General features: G+C 32.5%; 2 protein-coding genes across 2 annotated transcripts; both read left to right on the top strand.

Annotated features, from left to right (window-relative positions):
* The first annotated feature begins 221 nt into the window (after window positions 1-221).
* Window positions 222-1,170, top strand: LOC123205726 (cornifin-A-like). The gene is made up of 3 exons (XM_044622750.1): window positions 222-392; window positions 468-549; window positions 629-1,170. Exons 1-3 carry the CDS (start codon window positions 384-386, stop codon window positions 1,060-1,062), a joined length of 525 nt encoding a protein of 174 aa, XP_044478685.1. The 5' UTR covers window positions 222-383; the 3' UTR covers window positions 1,063-1,170.
* An 18,591-nt stretch (window positions 1,171-19,761) lies between these two features.
* Window positions 19,762-22,134, top strand: LOC123205708 (ankyrin repeat-containing protein NPR4-like). Its single transcript, XM_044622727.1, has 4 exons — window positions 19,762-19,817; window positions 20,840-20,892; window positions 20,952-21,391; window positions 21,529-22,134. The coding sequence occupies exons 1-4, from the start codon at window positions 19,762-19,764 to the stop codon at window positions 22,132-22,134; spliced, it is 1,155 nt and encodes a 384-aa protein (XP_044478662.1).
* The last annotated feature ends 370 nt before the right edge of the window (window positions 22,135-22,504 follow it).

The following is a 22,504-nucleotide window of genomic DNA, read 5'->3' as shown; positions in this document are numbered from 1 at the left end:
CTGTGTTCGATATATAATTCAATTCTTATCAATACTAACATCTCTCATTGCCTTCAGGTTTACAGAGTATCTTTTCCTTAGCATTCTTTTTTTCTGACTTACAGAGATTATATTTCATTTATTTATTCATTTTATGCAATATTACCATTGTAACACTAAAGGCCGTCAACATATATCACATTGTACGGATAACATGTGCTCAAGACTAGGACTTTTCCCTACCTATAATCTGCACAATCCTCAAGACTAAGATTATTGTTCAACGTCAGTCCAATCAATATCAATCACCTAGCAGATAAGATTCCTCAATTCTCTCCCCAACCATTTCATCCATAACTCTTATTTATTTGAGCTCGGAGGTTCAGATCTCAGCACTCACACAGATGGCAGAGGTTTGTATTCTTAAATTCTTATTTTTCTGAGATATCAACAATCTTAATTGTTCTTCATATCTGTAATTTTTGTAGCTTAAGGAAATGGTGCTGAAAGTTGACCTACAGTGTTCTAAGTGTTACAAAAAAGTGAAGAAAGTTCTTTGCAAATTTCCCGGTAAGTTTCTCTCCTTCTGTTTCCTTCTTTATAGTATTATACGCTTGATTCTGAACTTTTGGGAGGTGGGAATGGGTAGAGATACGAGACCAAGTTTACGACGAAAAGCAAAACACAGTGACAATAAAAGTGGTGAGCTGCTGTCCTGAAAGACTCATGCAAAAGATACGCTGCAAAGGCTGTAAAGTAATCAAGAGTATCGAAATCAAGCAGCCTAAAAAGCCTGAGCCTGCAAACCCAAAAAAAGAGCCTCCTCCTCCAGCACCAACACAGTCCAAGCCTCCTCCTCCACCACCAGAACACTGCAAACCTCCTCCACCAGCACCCTGTTACTCACCTTGCTGCCCGAATTACCCCAAACCCTGTTACCCACCTTGCTACCTGATTTACCCCACACCCTGTTACCCACCTTACTACCCGAATTACTGCAGCTACTGTTGGGGACCGTGTCATTGCAGGAGTCGTAGGGATTGCTTTTGTGAAGAAAATCCCTCAAATTGCTTAGTTATGTAACTGGATTAATGCTTGATATATTCATTGCTATGAATGTCATGTGCTTGATTATCGCGATCGATATTGTTTTTACTGAGGTCATGAATAAAATTAATCTTGCAATTAAGCGATGATTATATCTGCATGAAATTGCTAGTTAATGGTGATAAAAGTTGACCTAAACTGCTTCAAAAAGTCAAGAAAGTGTTGCGTTGCGTAAAATCCCCCGTCAGTCCCTCTTCTGAAAATGTAAGCCATTTGATTTGACTGATTCTCATAAACTTTGATATAATATACAAGTTTAAGATCAGGTTTACAATGAGAGGATTAACACAGTGACATCACATAACCAATGCATAGCAAGTTATCGAATAAATCTTAAATCTCATACTAATATTGTTTAGAAGCCTGGATGATTCAGTTTATCCAAATCATTATCTATAAATGTATTATACTTTAAACTCATCCATACATTGTCTTATTATAATTAATGTTAACCGTAGTCAATATAAAGTGGGGTGTTGTTGTTGTTGTCTAAAAAAAAAATGGAAAAGATCTGTTGCAAGGGTGGTTAGTCAGTCATAAGTATAGAAATCAAACCAACTGAGAAAAACAAAGATGAGGAACGACCAAAAAATCATTTAAAAAACCGAAAAAAGAAGATAAACCAATTGATGATGAGAAGAAAAAACCTAGATACCAAGCCTAATTATAAATCATCTATTAAACTTGTTATAATTAAACTACACAAAATACCTATATCGGACAAAGTGTTACAAAGGTCATTATGAAAGGCCATTTTGTGATAGGTGGGGAGGTTTCATCTCCTCTCTAACCAATATTACCGCATACTAATCTTGTACCATAAATTTTTGTGAAGATTAGAATACTTCTTTCGAAATCTATACAATTTTTTTTTTTCACTCATCAATTTTGTACTGATTCTCTCTGATACATATAATATCTTATTAAACCTCATTCACACAATCACTCAAAATAATCCTTAACCCTCCTCCATAAAGGTGTGTGGTGTCACCTCACAGAAAGAGATGCTATTAGGTATACCTCTTTTTCTTTCTCCAAAAAGAAAAGAATTTAAAAAAAATGGAAGAAAAAAAAAACTGAAGAAGAAGAAAAGAAAAGAATTAAAAAACAAGGAAAAAAATGAAGGAGAAAAGAAATGAAAAATTTTAAAAAAGAAAGAAAAGAAAAGAATTAAAAAAATGAAGAAAAAGAAAAGAAAAGAACAAAAAAAAAAAAAATTTTGACAGTGGAGTTTGATTCTTTTTTTGAAATTTTAGAATTTGGTTCTTTTTTGTTTACTATTGAATTTTTTGGTCAGTAAAGTTTGGTTCTAATTTTATTTTATTTTATTTTTACTATTGCTTAATTTCACTGCTGTTTTTTAGCCATTTATTTTTAAGTATGTAAGTACGTAGCTTATTATTGTTTAATTCGTAAAATTAGCCCAATAACTATAAGGGATAGAAAATTAGAGAGAATACAAGCCAAGAAATGTAGAGAGAATACGAGAAAGTTAAGTGCATAGTTAGGAAGATTGAAGAAGACCAACAAGTGCAAAATGTTAAGGAAATCATGTATAAGTGGGAATATTGATTCTCTTTTTTCCTTTAATCAAGTCAAGCAGCAAAACAACAGCAAGCCAAGATACAGATGGAATACAAGAAAGTCAAGTGCATACTCAGGAAGATTGAAGAAGACCGACTAATGCAAAATATTGAGGAATTCATGTTTAAGGGGGAATATTGAGTCTTTCTTTCTTTTTTTTTTTTCCATCCAGCCTCGTAGCAGAACAACAACAAGGCACAACAAGCCAGGATGGACCCGTGCAAAACAATTATTGACCTAAACTTATAATAATACAGTAGATTTTTAGGGTTATATATTGGGATTTATTTAATATATATAATGTGTGTAGGCAAGCATTGCAGATTTATGAATTGCCTTCAAGGATAACTAAAATTATACATTCATGCTTCAGAGACAATACATTTTGAAATTTTATTGGAGACCTGAATTGAAGAGGCTTTTGTTTATCTTTTTAATCGGGGAAATTATAATAAATGGCCAAAATTAAGGGGGTCTAAGAGAAATTACCAAAACAATCAGGTTAAAGCAAAAATGCCCAACTTTTGTGAAATGACCAAACTGCCCCTATATATAAACAAAGAAAATTTTCTTTTTTCCCACGGTAATCTTCCACGTTTTTCATTGTACAAATTCAAAGAAAATTCACGCTCCATGGTCGAAGAGATTTTTGGCGATTTTCGTGCATTTTGACGATTAAAAATGGTAAAGAAGGTTAGTATATCTTTCCTAATTTTATTTGAATCAAGTTATTATTTATATTATTAAGATTTGAGTGAGACTTTGCGGTTTGAAACTTTAGGGTTTCAATTTTGAACAATGCTTAAAATGTTTTTATTCTTGATTGTTTTCGTTGAATTTGTTAAGGGGTTTTGTGTTATAACCTATATAGATTTGATATGTGTTGAAATTGGAGGCCAAAACGACTAATTTTTAGCTAAAAAATGCGTCCGAAGTGATCAGCAGTCCGACCATGGGAACAGTGTATCCCACGATCAGGAGAGATTGACCGTGGGTTAGGGGGTTAAGTAGCATTTTTGAAACATTAGGGAGCTGGCCGAGACTAGTTAGTCTACGACGGGTGTTTCTGAAATTTGCCATGTAATAGTGGGCTGACGTTGTGAATACCGTGGGTTAGGGGAAAAATTTACCTTTTTGAAACTACAGGGGCACTATAGATTAGAAAATTACTGAGGGGGCAAAAGATAAATATTGGACCTATGTGTAGCAGAAATTTTCTCAGGGGGTAAATTGATATTTTTCATATCTAGGGTTTCTCAACATGTAGTTTTCGAATTTTATATCCGTTTTTTTTGTTTTAGGGTTTTTCAATATGTAATTTTTGAATTTGAGATTTGGTTTTTCGATTTTTGTGTTTTTTGACACATTTTACGATGTAATGACGTAATTTTAGTTCAATATTTTGGTTTTTTCATTTATAGGATATATCGATTCGTATTTTTAAATTTTAGTTTCGTTTTTCTGAATTACATTGTTTTATGATATATCGATTCGTATTTTCCAGATTTCTGAAAGATTTTTTGATTAGTGACATTCTTACGTATTTCAACTGATAGAGTTCGAATTTCAATTTTGTTTTTTCAATTTTTGCTGTTTTAGGATAAATCGAGTCTTTTTTTCAGATTTTCTAATGATTTTTTGATTGTTCACATTCTATCGCATTTTAATGTATAGAATTCGAATTTCATTTTCATTTTTTCAAATTTCACCGTTTTATGATATATCCACTCGTATTTTCCAGATTTTTGAATGATTTTTCGATTGTTGACATTCTAGGGTATTTTAACGTTTAGAATTTGAATTTGAATTTCGTTTTTTCGAATTTCACCATTTTAGGATATATCGACTAGTATTTTGAAGATTTTCGAATGATTTTTTGATTATTAACATTTTATGGTATTTCAAAGTATAGAATTCGAATTTCAGTTCTGTTTTTTGGATTTTCGTCCTTTTAAGATATATCGATTCGTATTTTCAAATTTTTGGTTGATTTTTTGATTGTTAACATTCTAGGGTATTTCAAGGTATAGAATTCGAATTTTATTTCCGTTTTTTCGAATTTTACCATTTTAGGATATATCAACTCGTACTTTCCAGATTTTAGAACAATCTTTTGATTGTTGACATTCTAGGGTATTTCAACGTTTAGAATTCGAATTTTAGTTTTGTTTTTTCGAATTTTACTGTTTTAGGATATATCGACTCGTATTTTGAAGATTTTCGAACGATTTTTCAATTATTTACATTTTATGGTATTTCAAAATATAGAATTCGAATTTCAGTTTCGTTTTTTGGACTTTATATCGACTCGTATTTTGAAGACTTCCAGGAGGATGTTTTTGAGGCTATCCATGTTGAGGTATATCAATTCTAATTAGTACATAAATATTCATATATATTGTTCACTGAGATTTTCAAAATTACAATTTAGTAGTCTGTCGAGGGGGCACACACGATGGACTTGACCATGATTCAGGATTCTTCAGCTAAACCTCCTCCTACATACATGAAGAAGGTAACATTAATCGATTAATGCATAATTGTTATATAGGATGAAATAATGAATTAATAGTTGTATGTACTTACAATTGATTCGTACGACACACGATCGGATCGTCTGGAAGGGTCCACTCATTTGCACCCCGTATACAAATCTAATCAAAGGGAAGGTGAAACAACAACTCAGGACGATTCCATCCTTTGCCTCAGAGCGTAAGAAATCTTTCCTCATGTGGTACACTAGAGCTGCGACTTCCAACTCGCATGATGTTTACTTCATCGGTTCGAAGTCGAAGGACAGTTTTTGGTGCCTTGTGGTAGAGTTACGTGAGTGGTTAACCGACAATGCAAGTTGTCTATACTATATAATTTGGTTAAAAGTTTGATATATTCGTCAATAACTAACACATTTGAAGTTGTTTATACCATTTCAGCATGTGGATTCCTTTTTGGCTATATTACGTCAGCATCAAGACGATCACCGTTTGACTATTTCACAGCACTGGATGACTGCCCACACATTCTTTGTAAGACATATTAAGATAGCCTGGAAGATTTGGTAGGCCACACCGGATGAGGAGTTTTAGTTTTCAGGACTCTTCACGAGAATGGTTGAGGCAGCTTATACCTCGGGGTTGTTTTACAAACCATGGGGTTGATAAAGTATAATATAATAGTATTTTCAGTACATTTTACGTTAAATTAGTTTATACTCAACTTTAATTTGTCACTGTTTATAGGTTTACATTCCTATAAACTTCGACTACGCACATTAGGTGATCGAAGTTATAGATTTTCTTGAGTGGTTGATTACGGTATACGATTCGAATGTATCATACTCAAGGAATATGGGGTCTCTTGAGCGGCGGATGCGACCATACACAACATTCATAGTTGCATTATTAGAGGCGACAAGTTTTTGGACCGCTTTTGGGTAGACTCTAAGACATGATCCCCTCGTGTTACATCGAGCGACGGATGTCCCTCAGGAGGGGGGAGGCTTTGGTGACTGTGACATGTTTATGTTACCTTTTTTTGAGTGTTTGGAATTGTCATAGAGTGTTGATTTTTCCAAGAGTCGTCTACATCCATGCATCGACATTTAACGTCGCAGTTGTATTTTCATTGTATCGAGTAGATCATGGGTGCATATTTAGTTAGCACATTATTTATTTATCGTTCTTCATATATTCTTATGTGTATATTTATTATATGTACGTATGTATACGATTTACTTTATCTATCATTATATATGGATATCCTTTTGATTTCATTTTTTAAATAATCTTGTCACGGAAATAATGATATGTGATTTGAGTGATGTTACTATCAAATAATGAAATACTCAAACAACTCATTCCAATAAATATGAAATGAAGAAATTATTCATACTAAAGCTATTACATCAAAAAACCCCTCACATTTTTTTAATATTTAATTTAACCCCCTATAATTATTTAACAATTTATGTAACACTCTCATATGTTATCTTGTATCAAAATGCATTTATTTGTTTTTAACATTCTATTTAAAACATTTTTACAATGTTTAATATCAAAATACCCCTTATATTTTTTTAATATTTTATTTAACCCCCTATAATTATCTAATAATTTGTTTAACAACCTTTTCTATTACCTTGTATCAAAATGTATCTATCTATCTATTCTTAACATTTCATTTAAAGTTTTCTTGCTATGTTTAATATCAAAATACCTTCTATATTTTTTAATATTTCATTTAACCCCTTGTACTTATCTAATATTTTATTTAATACCATCATATATTTTCTATTATCAAAATACATCTATTCATTCTTAACATGTTTCTAAATCCTTCATATATTATGAACTATCAAAATACCCCCATGTTTCTTAACATTTCATTTAACACCATTTAACACCATTTTTCTTAACATTTCAGTTAACCTTTCAGTTAACCTATTATTTAAATCCTTCATGTATTATGTAATTTCAAAATACCCCCTATATTTTTTTAATATTATAAGTTTGGATGTTAATGCCTATTTCATGATTTTAATTTGTTTTTCTTCTTTTCTGAAAGGCAAGACAAGAAACCACAGTGAAAATCGTGTTCTCTTTGTAGAAAACATATTAGCTCGACTTGGCATATTTGTCGATCAAGATCTAGTGAGAATTTGGCTTATCTAGCTTGATAATGATGTTACTTGTTTATAGTTTTTGGCTTTGTTGTAACCTTTATTTAGATTACATATATTTAGCTTTTGTTATTATACTAAATTTGAACTAGTTTCTAATTGTAGTCAAGTTACTTTTTAACATTAATAATATTTTACCAAAGTGATCAATTTATGATTGTGTTGTTCATTCTTTTTAATTTTAATCTGCGAATAGAAATGCATGGAGAAGATACTTAAGAGATGAATGATGTTAGACCTTACAAGTTCACCTCATGGGACTGAAAATAGTGTTGATGCTAGACCTTTCAGTGTTGCAATTGCAACATATACATCTGTCTCGCATAATTAATAAGGTCATGATGTTAATCCATTTCAAAGAAAGACTGAGCAAAGATATCTACCGTTTGGAGCAATTTTAAAGAAGTGATCCCACTTGATAGTAAGGAAAAAGCGAAACGTATTCATTGTAAGATAAGAATTGTGATAATAGGGTTTAAGAACACAACTTTGTTTTTCAAGGCATTTGAAAGATTGCGTGGGGCGAATAAATGTACAGAGAAAACAACAAATGTTTTTCCAAAAAGAAGGGTCAACTCCTAATGGAGGTGGAATCGTGATGTCTACACTTATAGATTGTTATGCATTAGGTGTTACATTTGTCAATCAATCAGAGGTCGGGCAAGTGAATTCTTTTTGAGAGATTATGCAACAATTGTATTTGCCTCACCTAAAGCTCATTCTTGATTGTAAATAAAGGCAACATTCTACTTATGATATGGTTATAACTATAATCAAGTCGAAAGAGGTGTTCCCAAGATTCAACGATCAAAAGTCACATTATACTTCTTGCCCAAAACTAGAAGATAGGAAGAACATGGAGAAAGTTTGATCCATTTTAGAGGTCATTAGTTTTACCACTAATATCATCTTTGGGACTGACTATACAACTTCAAATTTATTTCTAAATAAATTTTTTCGAATGAAAGTATTGATAAATGAAAAGTCACAAGATGAAGGTAATTCTGTTTGATCCATGGTGGCCGATATGAAGATGGAGTTTGATAAGTATTGGGGAGAATGGAAATTATTAATGGTTGTAGCTGTAATCTTGAACCCCAAACGCAAAATACATTAAGGTGATTGAATTTTGCTTCCCACAAATATGTCCTCGGCATAAAGCAGAAGAAAAAGATTGTAAGAGTTCGAGATGCCTTGTATGAGCTTTATGATTAATATGTGATTAAAAGTCAGTCTTCCAACATGGAGAAAACTGCTAAAACTCAAGTGGTTGATCGGGTGAGTGTACAAGGTGGCACTTCTAATTGGTCAATATTCAAGCATTTTGCGAGGGCAGTTAAAACTATTCAACTACAAGAAATTGAATTATGAGGGATGTTATTTACGTGAGAGGGACAAAGATACATTTGATGCTCCAAAGTGGTGGAAGGAACAAACTTTGAAGTTATCATATTTTTTCTAGGGCGAATGACTATGTCCCACCCAATGGTTGATGCAAACCCACTTCTCACCTACTAACTATTAAAAATCTAAATATCCACCAATCTATTAAATTTTACTGTTACTGTTAGGGGTAAAATTATGATTTATCAAAATATTTTAAAAACAAAGGATTTATCACATTGCCCCCTCCCCAGAGTTTGAAAATCTTACAAATTTTCCCCCACCTAAAGTTTGAGAAATCAACATTTCCCCCTAGGGTTTTTCTAGCCCCCACTATCAATGAATAGAGAAAGCAACAACAATGTCCGGCCTCCCTTCTAGCTTCCTTTTTAGTTTTGCTCCATTTTCGACTATCACGGACTGACAAAATCGGTCGACCAAGAGAATAATTGCATCAAAGACGAAGAAAGGTCTTCATCGACTGATTTTCTCAATTGATGATGATAAAAAATGGAGTAGCACTGAGAGAGGAGCCAGGAAGGAGGGAGAATGCAATCGACAGTGGTGGTTGGAAAAACTCTAAGGGGAAATGTCGGCTTTTCAAACTTTGGATGATGGGAAATTTGTTAGATTTTTAAACTTGTGGGGGGGATTTGATAAAAATTTTAGTTTTTTTAAATATTTTGATAAATAATAATTTTACCCCTGATAATAACTGTGAAATTTAACAATTGGATAGGTATTTAGATTTTTAATAGTTAGCAATTTGGATTTTTGATAGTTAGCAGATGGAAAGTTGGGTTTACATCAAACGTTGGGTGGGAAATAGTCATTTGGCCATTGTTCTATCATGGCTTGTAATGTATTACCTATTCCTATCACCATGGTGACTTTGGAGGCTAATTTTACTGTAAGTAGTAGAGTTACCGTGTCCGAAAATGGTGCAAATTCTACTTTGTGGAGGTGATTAGTATTGCAATCAATATGAAGTAAAGAAAATGAACAAAAATCCGTTCCATAAATTCGAATTATAAAGTCACAATGCGTGGGGATAATTTAAATTGGCATACACATTTATTTACAACTTATTTTTTTAATTCAAAATTTCATCTTAATAGTTTTACACAAATGCTTAGTTGTTGATGTCATTGTTTTGGCTTAGGTTACACTGAGAAAATCAAATTTTGCTCTTTATCCTAATCATCAATTTGCCTCTAAGAGTGTTTCTTGAGATTTCAGCTTTTTCTTTTTTTTGAATTTAGGTGTGATTTGGTAGTGTTGAGCATGAGGAATTTTATTTGATGTTATTTGTTTGCTGTTGTATATGATAATGAGAAGATTATGCTCACAATAAGTTTTGACAAACACAAATCGAGTTAGAGCTTCAGCTTCAACTTAGGTGAAAAATTCTTATCTCGAGCTTGAACTTACAACTTGAGCTCTTTAAGTTTAAGCTAGAGCCGTACATATGCCTTATCAAATCAACTTAAATAAAAAATTTTTATCTCAAGCTTTAGCTTACAACTTGAGCTCATTAAGTGTAAGCTTGAGCTCTACATATGCCTTATCGAATCAATCTCGAACCAATCAGTAAACTTAATTAAATATACATAAATGACAAAATTCATCATTTAATTAAGATAAATTTTAATCATAATTCTTCTATACCTTTTTAAAGAAAAATATCCAATAAATAATTATATTATAAATGTGCAAAACAAGTTTATATGATCATTGTAAATTTTAATGTTTATGAAGGTTCTGTTTTGCATGATAAAATTTGTATACAACAAGACATAACTTAAAATTTCATTTTATACTCCTAAAAACTTGAATAAAACTGTGTGCACTAAGTTTCAAGTATCCAATTAAATACTCAAATAATGTGTTATCATATAATTGAGTATTTTTGAATTAAAACTAAAATAATATTTAATCACATAATATCAGTTTATCTAAATATAAAATTGAGTTTTTAAAACTTGGGTGTATATAGTATTATTCTATAACTTTGGCCAAATACAACACAAATTAAAGAGGTGAAAGACACATAAGCAAATTGAAATATTGTAATTTATTTCCATTGTATAATTTTTAAAAGTTGATGACCTAAATTGGCTGTCCTAATGCTTTTTTGTTTTGTGGGTACACGGAATATATTTTTAATACCCTTGACCATATGAACACAGGCTTACTTGCTCCTTCATGCCAAGGATGGTATCCAATAAATTATTTGCATGGAATACATTTTTAAAATCATTATCCATCCTAACTATTATACCGAATTACATTTAACCTTTTCTTTACTTATATTGTATGTAAATATAATGCTTCTTATTGGCAAGAAAAAGTTATAATATTCTTAACTTGCGCTTTTTTCTTTAAAGATTCCTGCTCAATGCATGGGACAAATATTTTTTAGATTCTTTGCTCCTATGACAAGGTTATGTTTTACAGGGCATAAGGCATTTGCTTTCTAAAAGACGTAACAACATGGCCAGCTTATGTTTTGCATCAATGGGGTTACCAATCACTGCACGTTTCCAGTTGATTCGCAGCAAAATTCATTATTTGCTTCACTTTTATTTTTTCCTTTCGACAAGAATAAACTCAATATAAGTTACTAGAAATAACATATTAACTTTTAGAGCAATGTTATATCTATTTAGTTTTGAGTAACCAATTGAATATCTAAATAATGTATTATTATATTATATTATTTTATTTTTAATTTAAAATTATTAAATTACATAATAACACATTCTTTAAACATTCAATTATATACTCAATACTGTGTGTTCATAATTTTATTTTATTTTTTATCGTATTTTAAGGTTAACTAGAAAAAATACACTCTTGCCCTTTGAATTTAACGGGGTGAGTCTTACGGGCGAATACAAGATGATTTTTTTTTTTTTTTAACTTATGGATGAATTTAAGAATATTTTAAAAGAGTAAGAGTTGACAAATAATTCGCTCCCTTGTACATAATGTCTTATATTATTTTCCCCCTTTCTCGCTACCTGCTGCAAGCCTGCAACTAAATCACAAGCACCAATTCAAGAAACAAAGACAAAATGGCAATGCAGGAGAGTATTGAAGCACCAGCGCCGTTTGATGCAGATCCGTACCGGCTGCCGAATCTTACTGGAAGTAGAAGCTCACAAACGGCATTGTCTGAGGCAGAAACTGCAGCTGCACAACTCCGTAAGCAAGAACTACTGACCACATGCTCTGAAATCATTTTCATTTCAATCCCATATTTATTTTATCAATAAACTCTGCATATACATTTTTTGATATACAAATAAATACACAAATTATGTATTATTATGTGATTGAATGTTTTTAAATTAAAAATAAAATAATATTCAATCACATGATCATACATTATCTATATATCATATTTTTGTATTAAAAATATATACACATAGTATTATTATAATTTTATATGCTTTTGAAATAAGAATAATGGCTAGATTTTGAGTTACTCGAACTCAAATTTAAGTTAGATTAAACAGTAGAGTTAAAGTCAAAAATTAAATTTATTTTTATAAATAAGTCGATTTGAAAATTAGGATTTGAGCTGACTTGAATTAAATTCAAAAGGAGATCTAGTTAATGTAAATTAATTATTGAATTTTAAATTTAAAAGATAAGAAAAACTAAAAGAAATAAAAATACTACAAAATGGATTGATTGGGTCACACTGGGCCAATTGATTAGGGTAAAGGAAGCCCAGTGGTGAATCCAACTATACAGGGAAATTATTAAAAATGGCCAAAATGCCCTCCCACCGAGCAAAATGCCCAAAGTCACTATTTTCAAGCAAAAATGCCCAAATTCACTATTCTTAAGCAAAAATGTCTATAACTTTTTCTAAAATACCAAAATTACCATTCCCTTCATTTAATAAACCTTCCTCACTCATTATGAGGGGTTAAAAAAATTTTATTAAAATTAGAGGGGCATTTTAATATTAAATATTATAAGAACATTATAAATTTCTCAATGAAATTTTAGGAATAGATAATTGAGGGGTCAAATGAAATGTTATTAAAATTTGGGGGGCATTTTAATATTAAACATTGTAGGAGCATTATAAATGAAATTTTAGGTTTTTTCGAATTTCACCGTTTTACGATACATCGACTCATATTTTTCATATTTTCGAAGAATTTTTCGATTGTTACCATTCTAGGGTATTTCAACTTTTAGAATTCGAATTTCAGTTCTGTTTTTTCGAATTTCAATGTTTTACGATACATCAACTCGTATTTTTTAGATTTTTGAAGAATTTTTCGACTGTTGCCATTCTAGGGTATTTCAACTTTTAGAATTCGAATTTCAGTTCTGTTTTTTCGAATTTCACCGTTTTATGATACATCGACTCGTATTTTTCAGATTTCCAAAGAATTTTTCGATTGTTGTCATTCTAGGGTATTTCAACTTTTATAATTCGAATTTCAGTTTTGTTTTTTCGAATTTCATCGTTTTATGATACATCGACTCGTATTTTTCAGATTTTCGAAGAATTTTTCAATTGTTGTCATTCTAGGGTATTTCAACTTTTAGAATTCGAATTTCAGTTCTGTTTTTTTGAATTTCACCGTTTTACCATACATCGACTCGTATTTTTCAGATTTCTGAAGAATTTTTTGATTGTTGTCACTCTAGGGTATTTCAACTTTTAGAATTCGAATTTTAGTTCCGTTTTTTCAAATTTCACCTTTTTACGATACATCGACTCGTATTTTTCAGTTTTTCGAAGAATTTTTCGATTGTTGCTGGATAGTAACATCACTCAAATGACATATAAAAATGAAATCAAATACATATCTATATATAATGATAGATAAAGTACATCATACACATACGCACATACAACAAATATATACATACGAACATATGGAGAACAATAAATAAACAATGAGCTAACTAAATATACATCCGTGAGCTACTCGATATGGTGAAAATATAACTGCGATGCTAAACGTCGACGCATAGAGGTAGATGACTCTCGGGGAAAATCGACGCTCCGTGACAACGCCAAACACTCAAAAAAACGTAACATAAACACGCTACAGTCACCGGAGCCGAATCCCTATTGAGGGGCATCCGTCGCTCGATACAAAGCGAGGGAATCATGTCGTGGAGTCCTCCCAGAAGCTATCCAAAAACTCGTCACCTCTAATAACGCGGGTTTGAATGTCATATACGGTCGCATGCGCTGCTCAAGAGACCCCATATTCCCCGAATATGATACCTCCGAATCGTATACCGTAATCGATCACTCACGGAAATCTATAACTTCGACGACCCAATGTGCGTTGTCGAAGTTTATAGGGATGTAAACTTATAAACAATGACAAATCTATAACTCTGAATTTTTTGGACAATTTCGCTTAAGCCCCCTTACTTTTGCCTATTTTTAATAATTTCCCAACTATATATTGACCATAAAAGAATTAAATTGGCCACCCTTTAAATTTGAGAAGCCTATTTTTCCTCCCGTCAATCAATTCTTTTAATAAAAACCGTTAATTAATAAGTCAAATATGCCATTTGACTAAAAATTCTAACATCTACTAAAGCTGCTAGGCCGCCAAGATCACATGAACAACCAGAGCCCTAGTTGAATTATTATGGATGGGCTTCTTCTTGTCATAACTGAGAAGTAGCTTCTGATTGCCAGATTCGATGAGTTAAAAAAACCAAGACCCATTTTTCTTCTGCCACCTAGCAAAACATCGATCCCCAACTTTTTTATAGACTTCATGAGAGGAATATTTTATACCAGACCCACTAGTGAATTTATTATGCACTTCCAAAAATCCATCACACAAATCATTAAGTAACTTCCTCACTTAAACTTGAGGCTCCACGATTTTTGTCTAATATGAGATACTTATTCTCCAAGTATTTCAAAACTTAGTCAAGATGGATGGGCATAGTGGTGTTAGAGAAGGTATGGGAAGGGAAAGAGGAGAAGAAGAAATGAAAAAAAACTAAACTAAAAAAATGTAATTATAATTGATATTTACAATTAGTTTATATTAGGGTATCATTATAATTTTAATAAATATAAGAATAAATTGATAATTGACATTTGTATTATGTATTAAGAGTAGTTTTGCACTTTTACTAAAGAGGTAAACAAGTAATTTACTGCAAAACCAAATAGTTTTTATTAACAAAATTGACAATAAGTGAAAAATTAATTTTTAACTTAAAAGGTGAAAAATTATCATTTCATCAAAGTTTAGGTTGAACATAGTCATTTGGCCAAAAGTAAATTTAGACTGACAGTCATTTTTCATAAAAATTAGTCATATTTTTTTTATGGGTTAGATCATTTTAATTATTAAATTATATTAAAATGCAAGTGGACAATTTTTATAAGGCCAGACGACTATTTCCCACCCAAGGTTTGATGATTTCTCAAGTTTCCACCCTTTAACTATGGAAACACCAAACACCTACCTATGGCCGGTTAGATTTAACAAAACCCTAACGGTGGTAAATTTAATCTCATTTTCCCCCCTAAAAGTTTAAAAACTAACATTTTTTCCCTAAGCTAAGTTTGAAAATATCGCATTTCCCCCCTAGGGTTTATCTCTTCGGCGCCATCACCGGCCGTCTTCCCCTCCCGACGGTTTCTCTTCCACCGACGGCCGCCCTAAACTCTTGCACTACTCATCTGACGCAGAGATAAGTCATCTGGGAAGAGAAATCGTCTTCCCAAACGACTTATCTGACGACGACGATCGCAGTTTTCTTCATCGTAGTTGGAAGATGAAGACGAAGATTATGCCCGATCGCAGTTGGAAGATGAAGATGACGACGACTGGGAAGACAAATTCGTCTTCCTCGACGAAGTTCTTCGTCTTCCACGGCTTCTCCGACTCTGATGGGGGGTCCAAATGGGAGGAAAGAGATCGCCGGAAGGAGAGGATGCTTCGGGAGGGAGAAACCGTCGGCAATGGAGCCGGAGATTTAAAAAAGAAACCCTAGGGTGAAACTACGATTTTTTAAAACTTAGGTTGGGGGAAAATTTTAGTTTTTAAAGTTTAGGGGGGCAAAATAGATTCTATTTAAGTTTATTTTTAATATTATAGAGAAAATGACGATTTTACCCTTGCCACCGTTAGGGTTTTGTTAAATCTAACCGGCCATGGATGGGTGTTTGGTGTTTCCATAGTTAAATGGTGGAAACTTGAGAAAACATCAAACCTTAGGTGGGAAATAGTCATTTGGCCTTTTTATAAATAGAGCCTTGAAGTGTTAAAATCGTATTTCGACCCTATCTATGTTATGTTGCCATCAATATTAGAGATCTAAAAGGTTAACTTTGTTCTTATAAAAAAAAAAAAGTTTTAAATTTGTGTTTTTTACTTAAAGTCAGCTTTAATAGTCGGACTTGCATGGGTAATAGAAATCCACATTTCAAAACCAAGGGATTACTGTAACATGCAAAATATTAAAGGTAGAATGATGTTTTTCACCCAAACTGTACCAAAAGGATAACTTCTCACTCTCAACTAATATTTTCCCACATTATGTCAAAAGTCAAACATATGTTTTAATGGTTAAAAAGTATTTTCATTAATTGATAAAATATATATATTGCATGATTAACATCACTAACACCCCCAAATACAAACAAATAAATTTCTCCCACCAATTATAAAAATTATCACTTACTCCAACTAATCCTAAATCGATTAAAATTAGGGTTAGAATTATATCAGAATTACACTAAGATAGTGAAATTCTAAAAATATCGCATTGAAATGGTATGATTACTTTGAAATCACACCATATCGATGTGATTTTGGCTAGATTTGAAGTATTTCGATGCAATTTAGGTTGGATCTGCACAATTTTTATTCCAATTGAAATCACATAAGTGTGGCAAGTGCAATTTCAACTATGGTCAGTGCAATTTCAACTAGAATCAACTATTCCTACAGCAATTCTAGATAGAATAGCACCAATCTGCTGCAAATATCGTTGGTGACATTCCATTGCCAATAACAGTTTTATAGGTTTTAAATTTTCTTTTTACAAATAGGGGTGCAAATATATTTAGTGAAATTTGGAGGGTAAAATGTTATTTATCCATCAGAAACATTAAAAGTTATGAAAGGTATTTTTATTTTTCCAATGTTTCTATCTAAAATATTCATTAATTTCACTAATAATATTTGATGGAAGGTAAGAAAATATCATTTTTTGCCTTTAAGGGTAGGAATATGTCGTTTTGACTTAGTTGGGGTGGGACATTGTAATTCTCCCAATATTAAAACACTCTCTATTTTTTAAAATTATATAATCTACGTTACCAACAAACAAAAAGCAATAGTCTAAAAGCTGCTAATACTTCTCTAAAATCGTGTGTTATTTATCATATTGAAATTATTAAGTCTATTGAAAATTTGAAAGGACATTTTATTGGTACATATCACATGACACTATGATTGCTATTCCTAATAGCAGAGGGAGTCGTGGGTCTAAGCTATTTCGGATAAAAAATGAGAAGATTTGATGTGACATAAATTATGCTTTGTCTAGACTCAAAAGCGGATCATACTAGCTCCCTAAACCTTAAAGCCCACAACATAACTTATGTCACAGCATGTTATGCCTTCGTGGCCTTTTTACAAGATGATCCACAAAAATATAAATTTTTATTTTTAAAATTTTTGCATATTTCATGGTGCTAACTCGTAGGCTTCTCATGAGACCTTGATGTGATTTGTAAATTTTCATATTATGCTCAAATTTTTAGGTCTTGGTACTTTCTAAGAGCAATTAGGGTTAAACTTAAGTCAAACTAAATTTGAATATATCTTGACTCAAGTTTGAATTGAATTTATAATAGTTAGTTTGAGATTGAACTCATTTGAATAGATAAAAATATCATTAAAGATTAAAAACAGGCAAATAATGTCATCTAATAACAAAAAGCATTTGTGTTTTATTTTTTATCCACAGCAAAACTGTTAACCTATGACTTATCAGAATAAATACTTTATAATGCAAACTTTTGTGTGTGTGTATTTATATATAGCTGGAGTAGGGTTCCAAATGAGTAGAGTTGTTAGCAAGCTATTCGAAACTCGGTTAAATTATCTCATAGTCAAGCTCAAGTAATTCAAGTAATATAGTTGAACTTAGTTTGAACCCTTATTGTTCAATTCAATTATAATATCAATCAACATTTAAAAGTTTAAAATTTTATATTTACACTTTCAAAATATTACTTTGTGATTTTTAATATACTAATAATTGATAATATATAATCTAAAGAGTTTAATCATAATTTTTTTCAGTAAAATTTAAGTTAGCAGTTTTGTATCTTAAGCTTGAGGTTAAACATTCTCAAGCTCATCAACCATAAGCTTTTGCATTAATTCAATCGAATTGAATTCAAGCCCAACTACACTTGTCTCGTATTCAATAAAACCATATATATATATATATATATTTGAATATATAATTAAATGCACGATATTGTATCATATAAGTGATTGACTGAATTTAAATTAATAATTAATTAACAAGTAATTTTATAATAACATATCATCTATATATTATAAAAGTATGTATATATGGCAATGTTCAATGGTATTCTATGTAATACAATTTTTTTGTTTGGAGCAACATGGTATTGGACAGTTTCTTTTTTTTTTTTTAATTCCGGTTTTTTTAATTTGCGTAGTTAATTCGATAGTTACTCATTGCATGTATATTCCTTCCCAGTAAGTTTAATATTATACATATTGCAACAGGGACGACAGAGAAGCTACTGCATTCCTACCTACCTTTGTACAATGCTGCGAAAAATGGTGACTGGAAAACTGCTACAAGTTTTGTTGGGGAGAACAGAAATTTATGGCTGGCAAGGATCACAATCGTTGCAGACACTGTATTGATGGTTGCCGCAAGTTCATTTAAATGGGAATTTGTGGAGAAGCTGGTGGAACTTTTAGCTCTGGAAGAGCTTGCAATGCAAAATTGAGATGGTTACACGGTTCTCCATTTTCTTGCCTATTCTGAAAGCGTAAAAACTGCGGAAATTCTGGTAAGAAAATGCAGTGAGTTAACACAAATTTCTCCAGGGAAGGAGTAACTCCACTACTGGTGTCTGTCAGACGGTCTCTTTATAAGAACATGATTTGGTACCTTGCTTTGGTAACAAGACTTGAGCTTAATAGCCCTACCTGTCCCTTCACTGGGACTCTATCCACCGAGCGCTTTTGTAATCTCATTTGTTCAGGTTTTAATGGTACGAACTAAAGACAATTTCATTGTATTCTTTAAAATATAAATGTTGCTGATTGATTACTCCTTCCAATCAAGAGATATAACCTTATATCTACTTCGGCAGTTCGATGGCCACATTAGATATCCTTCAGACGAGGACTTGAAGGGCCGTATGCTGGATTGGTTGTCAATGGGGCCTTACTTTTATTGAAAGATGGTTATATAAATGTTAGTATTTCTCTTCTTGGACAAACTTTTAGGATCGATAATTTCCTGACTTTACATGATAGAATTAATTATGATAATTTTCTTCTGATTTTACATGTGGAAATCGGAGTACCACCCCATTCACTTAGAAATAAGGAAGGCGTCTCAGCATTGACTCCGTCGGAATCATCAAGGAGCTACTTATCTTAAGGTTTGAATATTATTAAATGTTTATCTTTACACATATTTTGTCATGGGCTCAGGTTGGGAGCCATGACAGGGCTTTGGGCAGCTATGAGTGATGGGGATCTTACGAGCGAGTGTACGTGGTCATTGGGTTCGTGATGCAATAACTGTAGTTGGAAGTGCTCTAGCCACGGGGCTTGCATAATGTTGCTGTGGTAGCACATTGAAGAGGGGACTAGGCCAACCTTGCACAAGCTGATCAGGAGCTGGAGCCGCTCACTTGATGAGTCCAAGGCAGGACATAACCAGGGATCCTAAGCCAAAATGTGGGCGCATGCAAGGCTGATCCTCGAGACGACCCATCGAGGATGCCGTACAGGCAAGTCGAGAAAATTCGGCTTGTGACACTTGGTATTAGAGCTGCGTTCGTAGGGAGCAGAGTTCGTATCTTCATCTGAGTATAGGGTTTTCGGAGCCTATGTTAATTGAGAGCGGGGTTCACATCTTTTGCAGGTGAGAGTAGCACTTTCCAGCAACATTTCTATCTTCTGCAGCAGTGAGTAGCAGCGGGGATGTCGGGCATCAGTGATCCAGCGGCGTACAAAAGTAGAGAGCAATAAACAATACAAAGAATTTTCCAGCAGATTGTGTTCTCTCTTCTTCTACCTTTCTGTGCTCTTAACTTTGTGCATTTGAATTAATTTTGTGCTTTCGCGTATTTTTCAATATTACTGTAACATTTGGGACATTAGGCTGACTTAGCGCACATTGCCGCTAAGTGCCACACAAGACTTTCATGTGAACATAATCCTGTGACAATTTATATTGGAAGGGTTATAGCAAAACTTTTTCTATTGAGGAGAATTTTGAGGATTATGGCTTGAGTCCTTTTTTGCTTTCATTATGAAATAGAGTTTGTATTTCTTGAGGAAAATTTGTTATAATAGAAGTACATTTAAACACGAAATAGCAATTCTACAAAAATTTTAGAAATGTATCTCCTTGTTTGAATTGTATTTCTCAATTAGCCTATAAATATAAGACCATGAGAATCAAGTAGTTCATAGGAAAAAGAAATATGTGAGAGCACCACAAAGTTTGTCAATTTGGGATACCATACAATGTATTGTACTCTATCATCTTTGTAATAGTAATGTATTCCCTTATCATTCTGAACCACCTTAAATAATGTGCATTTTCTGTAATTGATGATTTATTTTACATATTATTATCTTGAAACTTGTTATGATTCCGGGTATTCCTAATAAAGAAGAACTTTTTTCTCTCATTAGGATACAAACTTTCCTTACCAAACAAATCTCTTCCACTAAATATTATAGATGGTAATCCTAGCTACTAAAGTAATTATTTCTAGTTTCAAAATGCGTTAAAGCGTGTATAATTAATCAGGTATCGATCTTTCTTATTATTTTGCTTATGTTTCAGAGCTTCATCGTTTGAAGACGTTATTTTGGAAAGCTTCTCTGTTATTTCAACTGGTATGCAAACATTCTCTGTTAGACTACTACTACAGCTTTTACATAATTTTCATTTGCAGTACCAAGTTTAAAACGAGTTCGAGAAGCCAAGTTGCAACACAGATGCTTTGAGGAAATAGTAGAAAAGTTTTGCTTTGAATTTGGATCCAACGTTAGCTTTGAGCTTGTCGGTTTTTTACTTTGGCCGGTCATGTTTTCAGTTACATATTTTGGGAATGTTGAAATCGTAAGGATTTGTCTTCAACATTTTCCGGATCTTATTTTCGGACATTTGCAATCTGGAAACGAACACCTATTGCATGTTGCAACTGGATGCTGGCAAGAAGAAATTTTTAATCTGATAACCGAGATCCCTACAACTAGAGCTAATTTGCCCAATTCAAAAGATAATTACGGAAACACTGTCTGGCACAGTTCAGCAAAATTGGCACCTTCCTATAACCTCTTATCGGTTTCTGGTGCGGCTTTACAGATGCAAAAAGAGTTGCAATGGTTTAAGGTGCCAGATCCACTAACTTTCCTCATATTTTCTATTGTTTTATTTTGAATTTGCTCCTGTAAAATTATATCCTGGATCTGTCTTTGAAGACCTTATTGATTGATGTATACTGATAGTCAATTTTATTATTCCTGTAGGAGGTGGACAATTTCATTGACCCCGGAAAAAAAGACCTAATGAATGTGATAGGTAAAACAGCTACGGAAATTTTCATGGAGGATCACAAGAAGTTGGCTGAGGAGGGAGAGAAATGGATGAAAGATACTGCAAATTCTTGCATGATTGTTACCACGCTCGTTGCCACTGTAGTGTTTGCTGCTGCTTTCACTGTACCTGGAGGTAATGTAGGTGATACAGGCATTCCAGTTTTTCTGCAGCGAACGGATTTCTTAGTGTTCGCCATTTCAGATGCACTAGCTTTGCTTTCTTCATCCACTTCTTTATTGATGTTCTTATCTATCTTAACTGCACGATATGCGCCCGAAGATTTCCTCCTAAAGTTACCAAGGAGTTTGATTATAGGTCTCGGTTCTCTCTTCTTTGCTATCATCACCATGATGGTGGCCTTTGGTGCAACTTTGTACATGCTACTCAAGGACAGATGGGAATCATTTTACATCCCAATTATTGCTCTGGGTTGTATACCGGCAGTGATATTTACGAAGCTGCAAGTTCCATTGTTCTACGATATGGTCCAGTCAACATACGGATCCGGAGTTGTCAAGAAGAAAAAGACACAGTGATTCGCCATCCCCTTTCGGGCATCACGTTACAATATTTAATTAGCATGAGTGCGAGTGATGTGAAAGATGTAATTTATTTAGAATTTATATAAAGAAAAATTGAAATTTTTACCCTTATTTGAGCTCATATATATATTTATATTATATTTTTTACACTCTAAATATTTTTACCATTTTATATGATAAAATATCTAAATTACCCTTATCTTCAACCTTGAGAAACCAAAATAAAATTTACAATATTACTTGCTTTTAATACACTCTAGAGAGAGAACATGTATAAATATTTAGTATCAGTATTTGAAACAAGATTTATATATATGTGTTAGATAAGATCAAATGAATTTAAAATTGTTGAGTTTACATTTTT

Source organism: Mangifera indica, unplaced genomic scaffold (genome assembly GCF_011075055.1).
Source record: "Mangifera indica cultivar Alphonso unplaced genomic scaffold, CATAS_Mindica_2.1 Un_0013, whole genome shotgun sequence".
Lineage (NCBI taxonomy): Eukaryota > Viridiplantae > Streptophyta > Magnoliopsida > Sapindales > Anacardiaceae > Mangifera > Mangifera indica.
The sequence above is the reverse complement of the archived record's forward strand: the minus strand, read 5'-3'. Positions and strand labels throughout refer to the sequence as shown.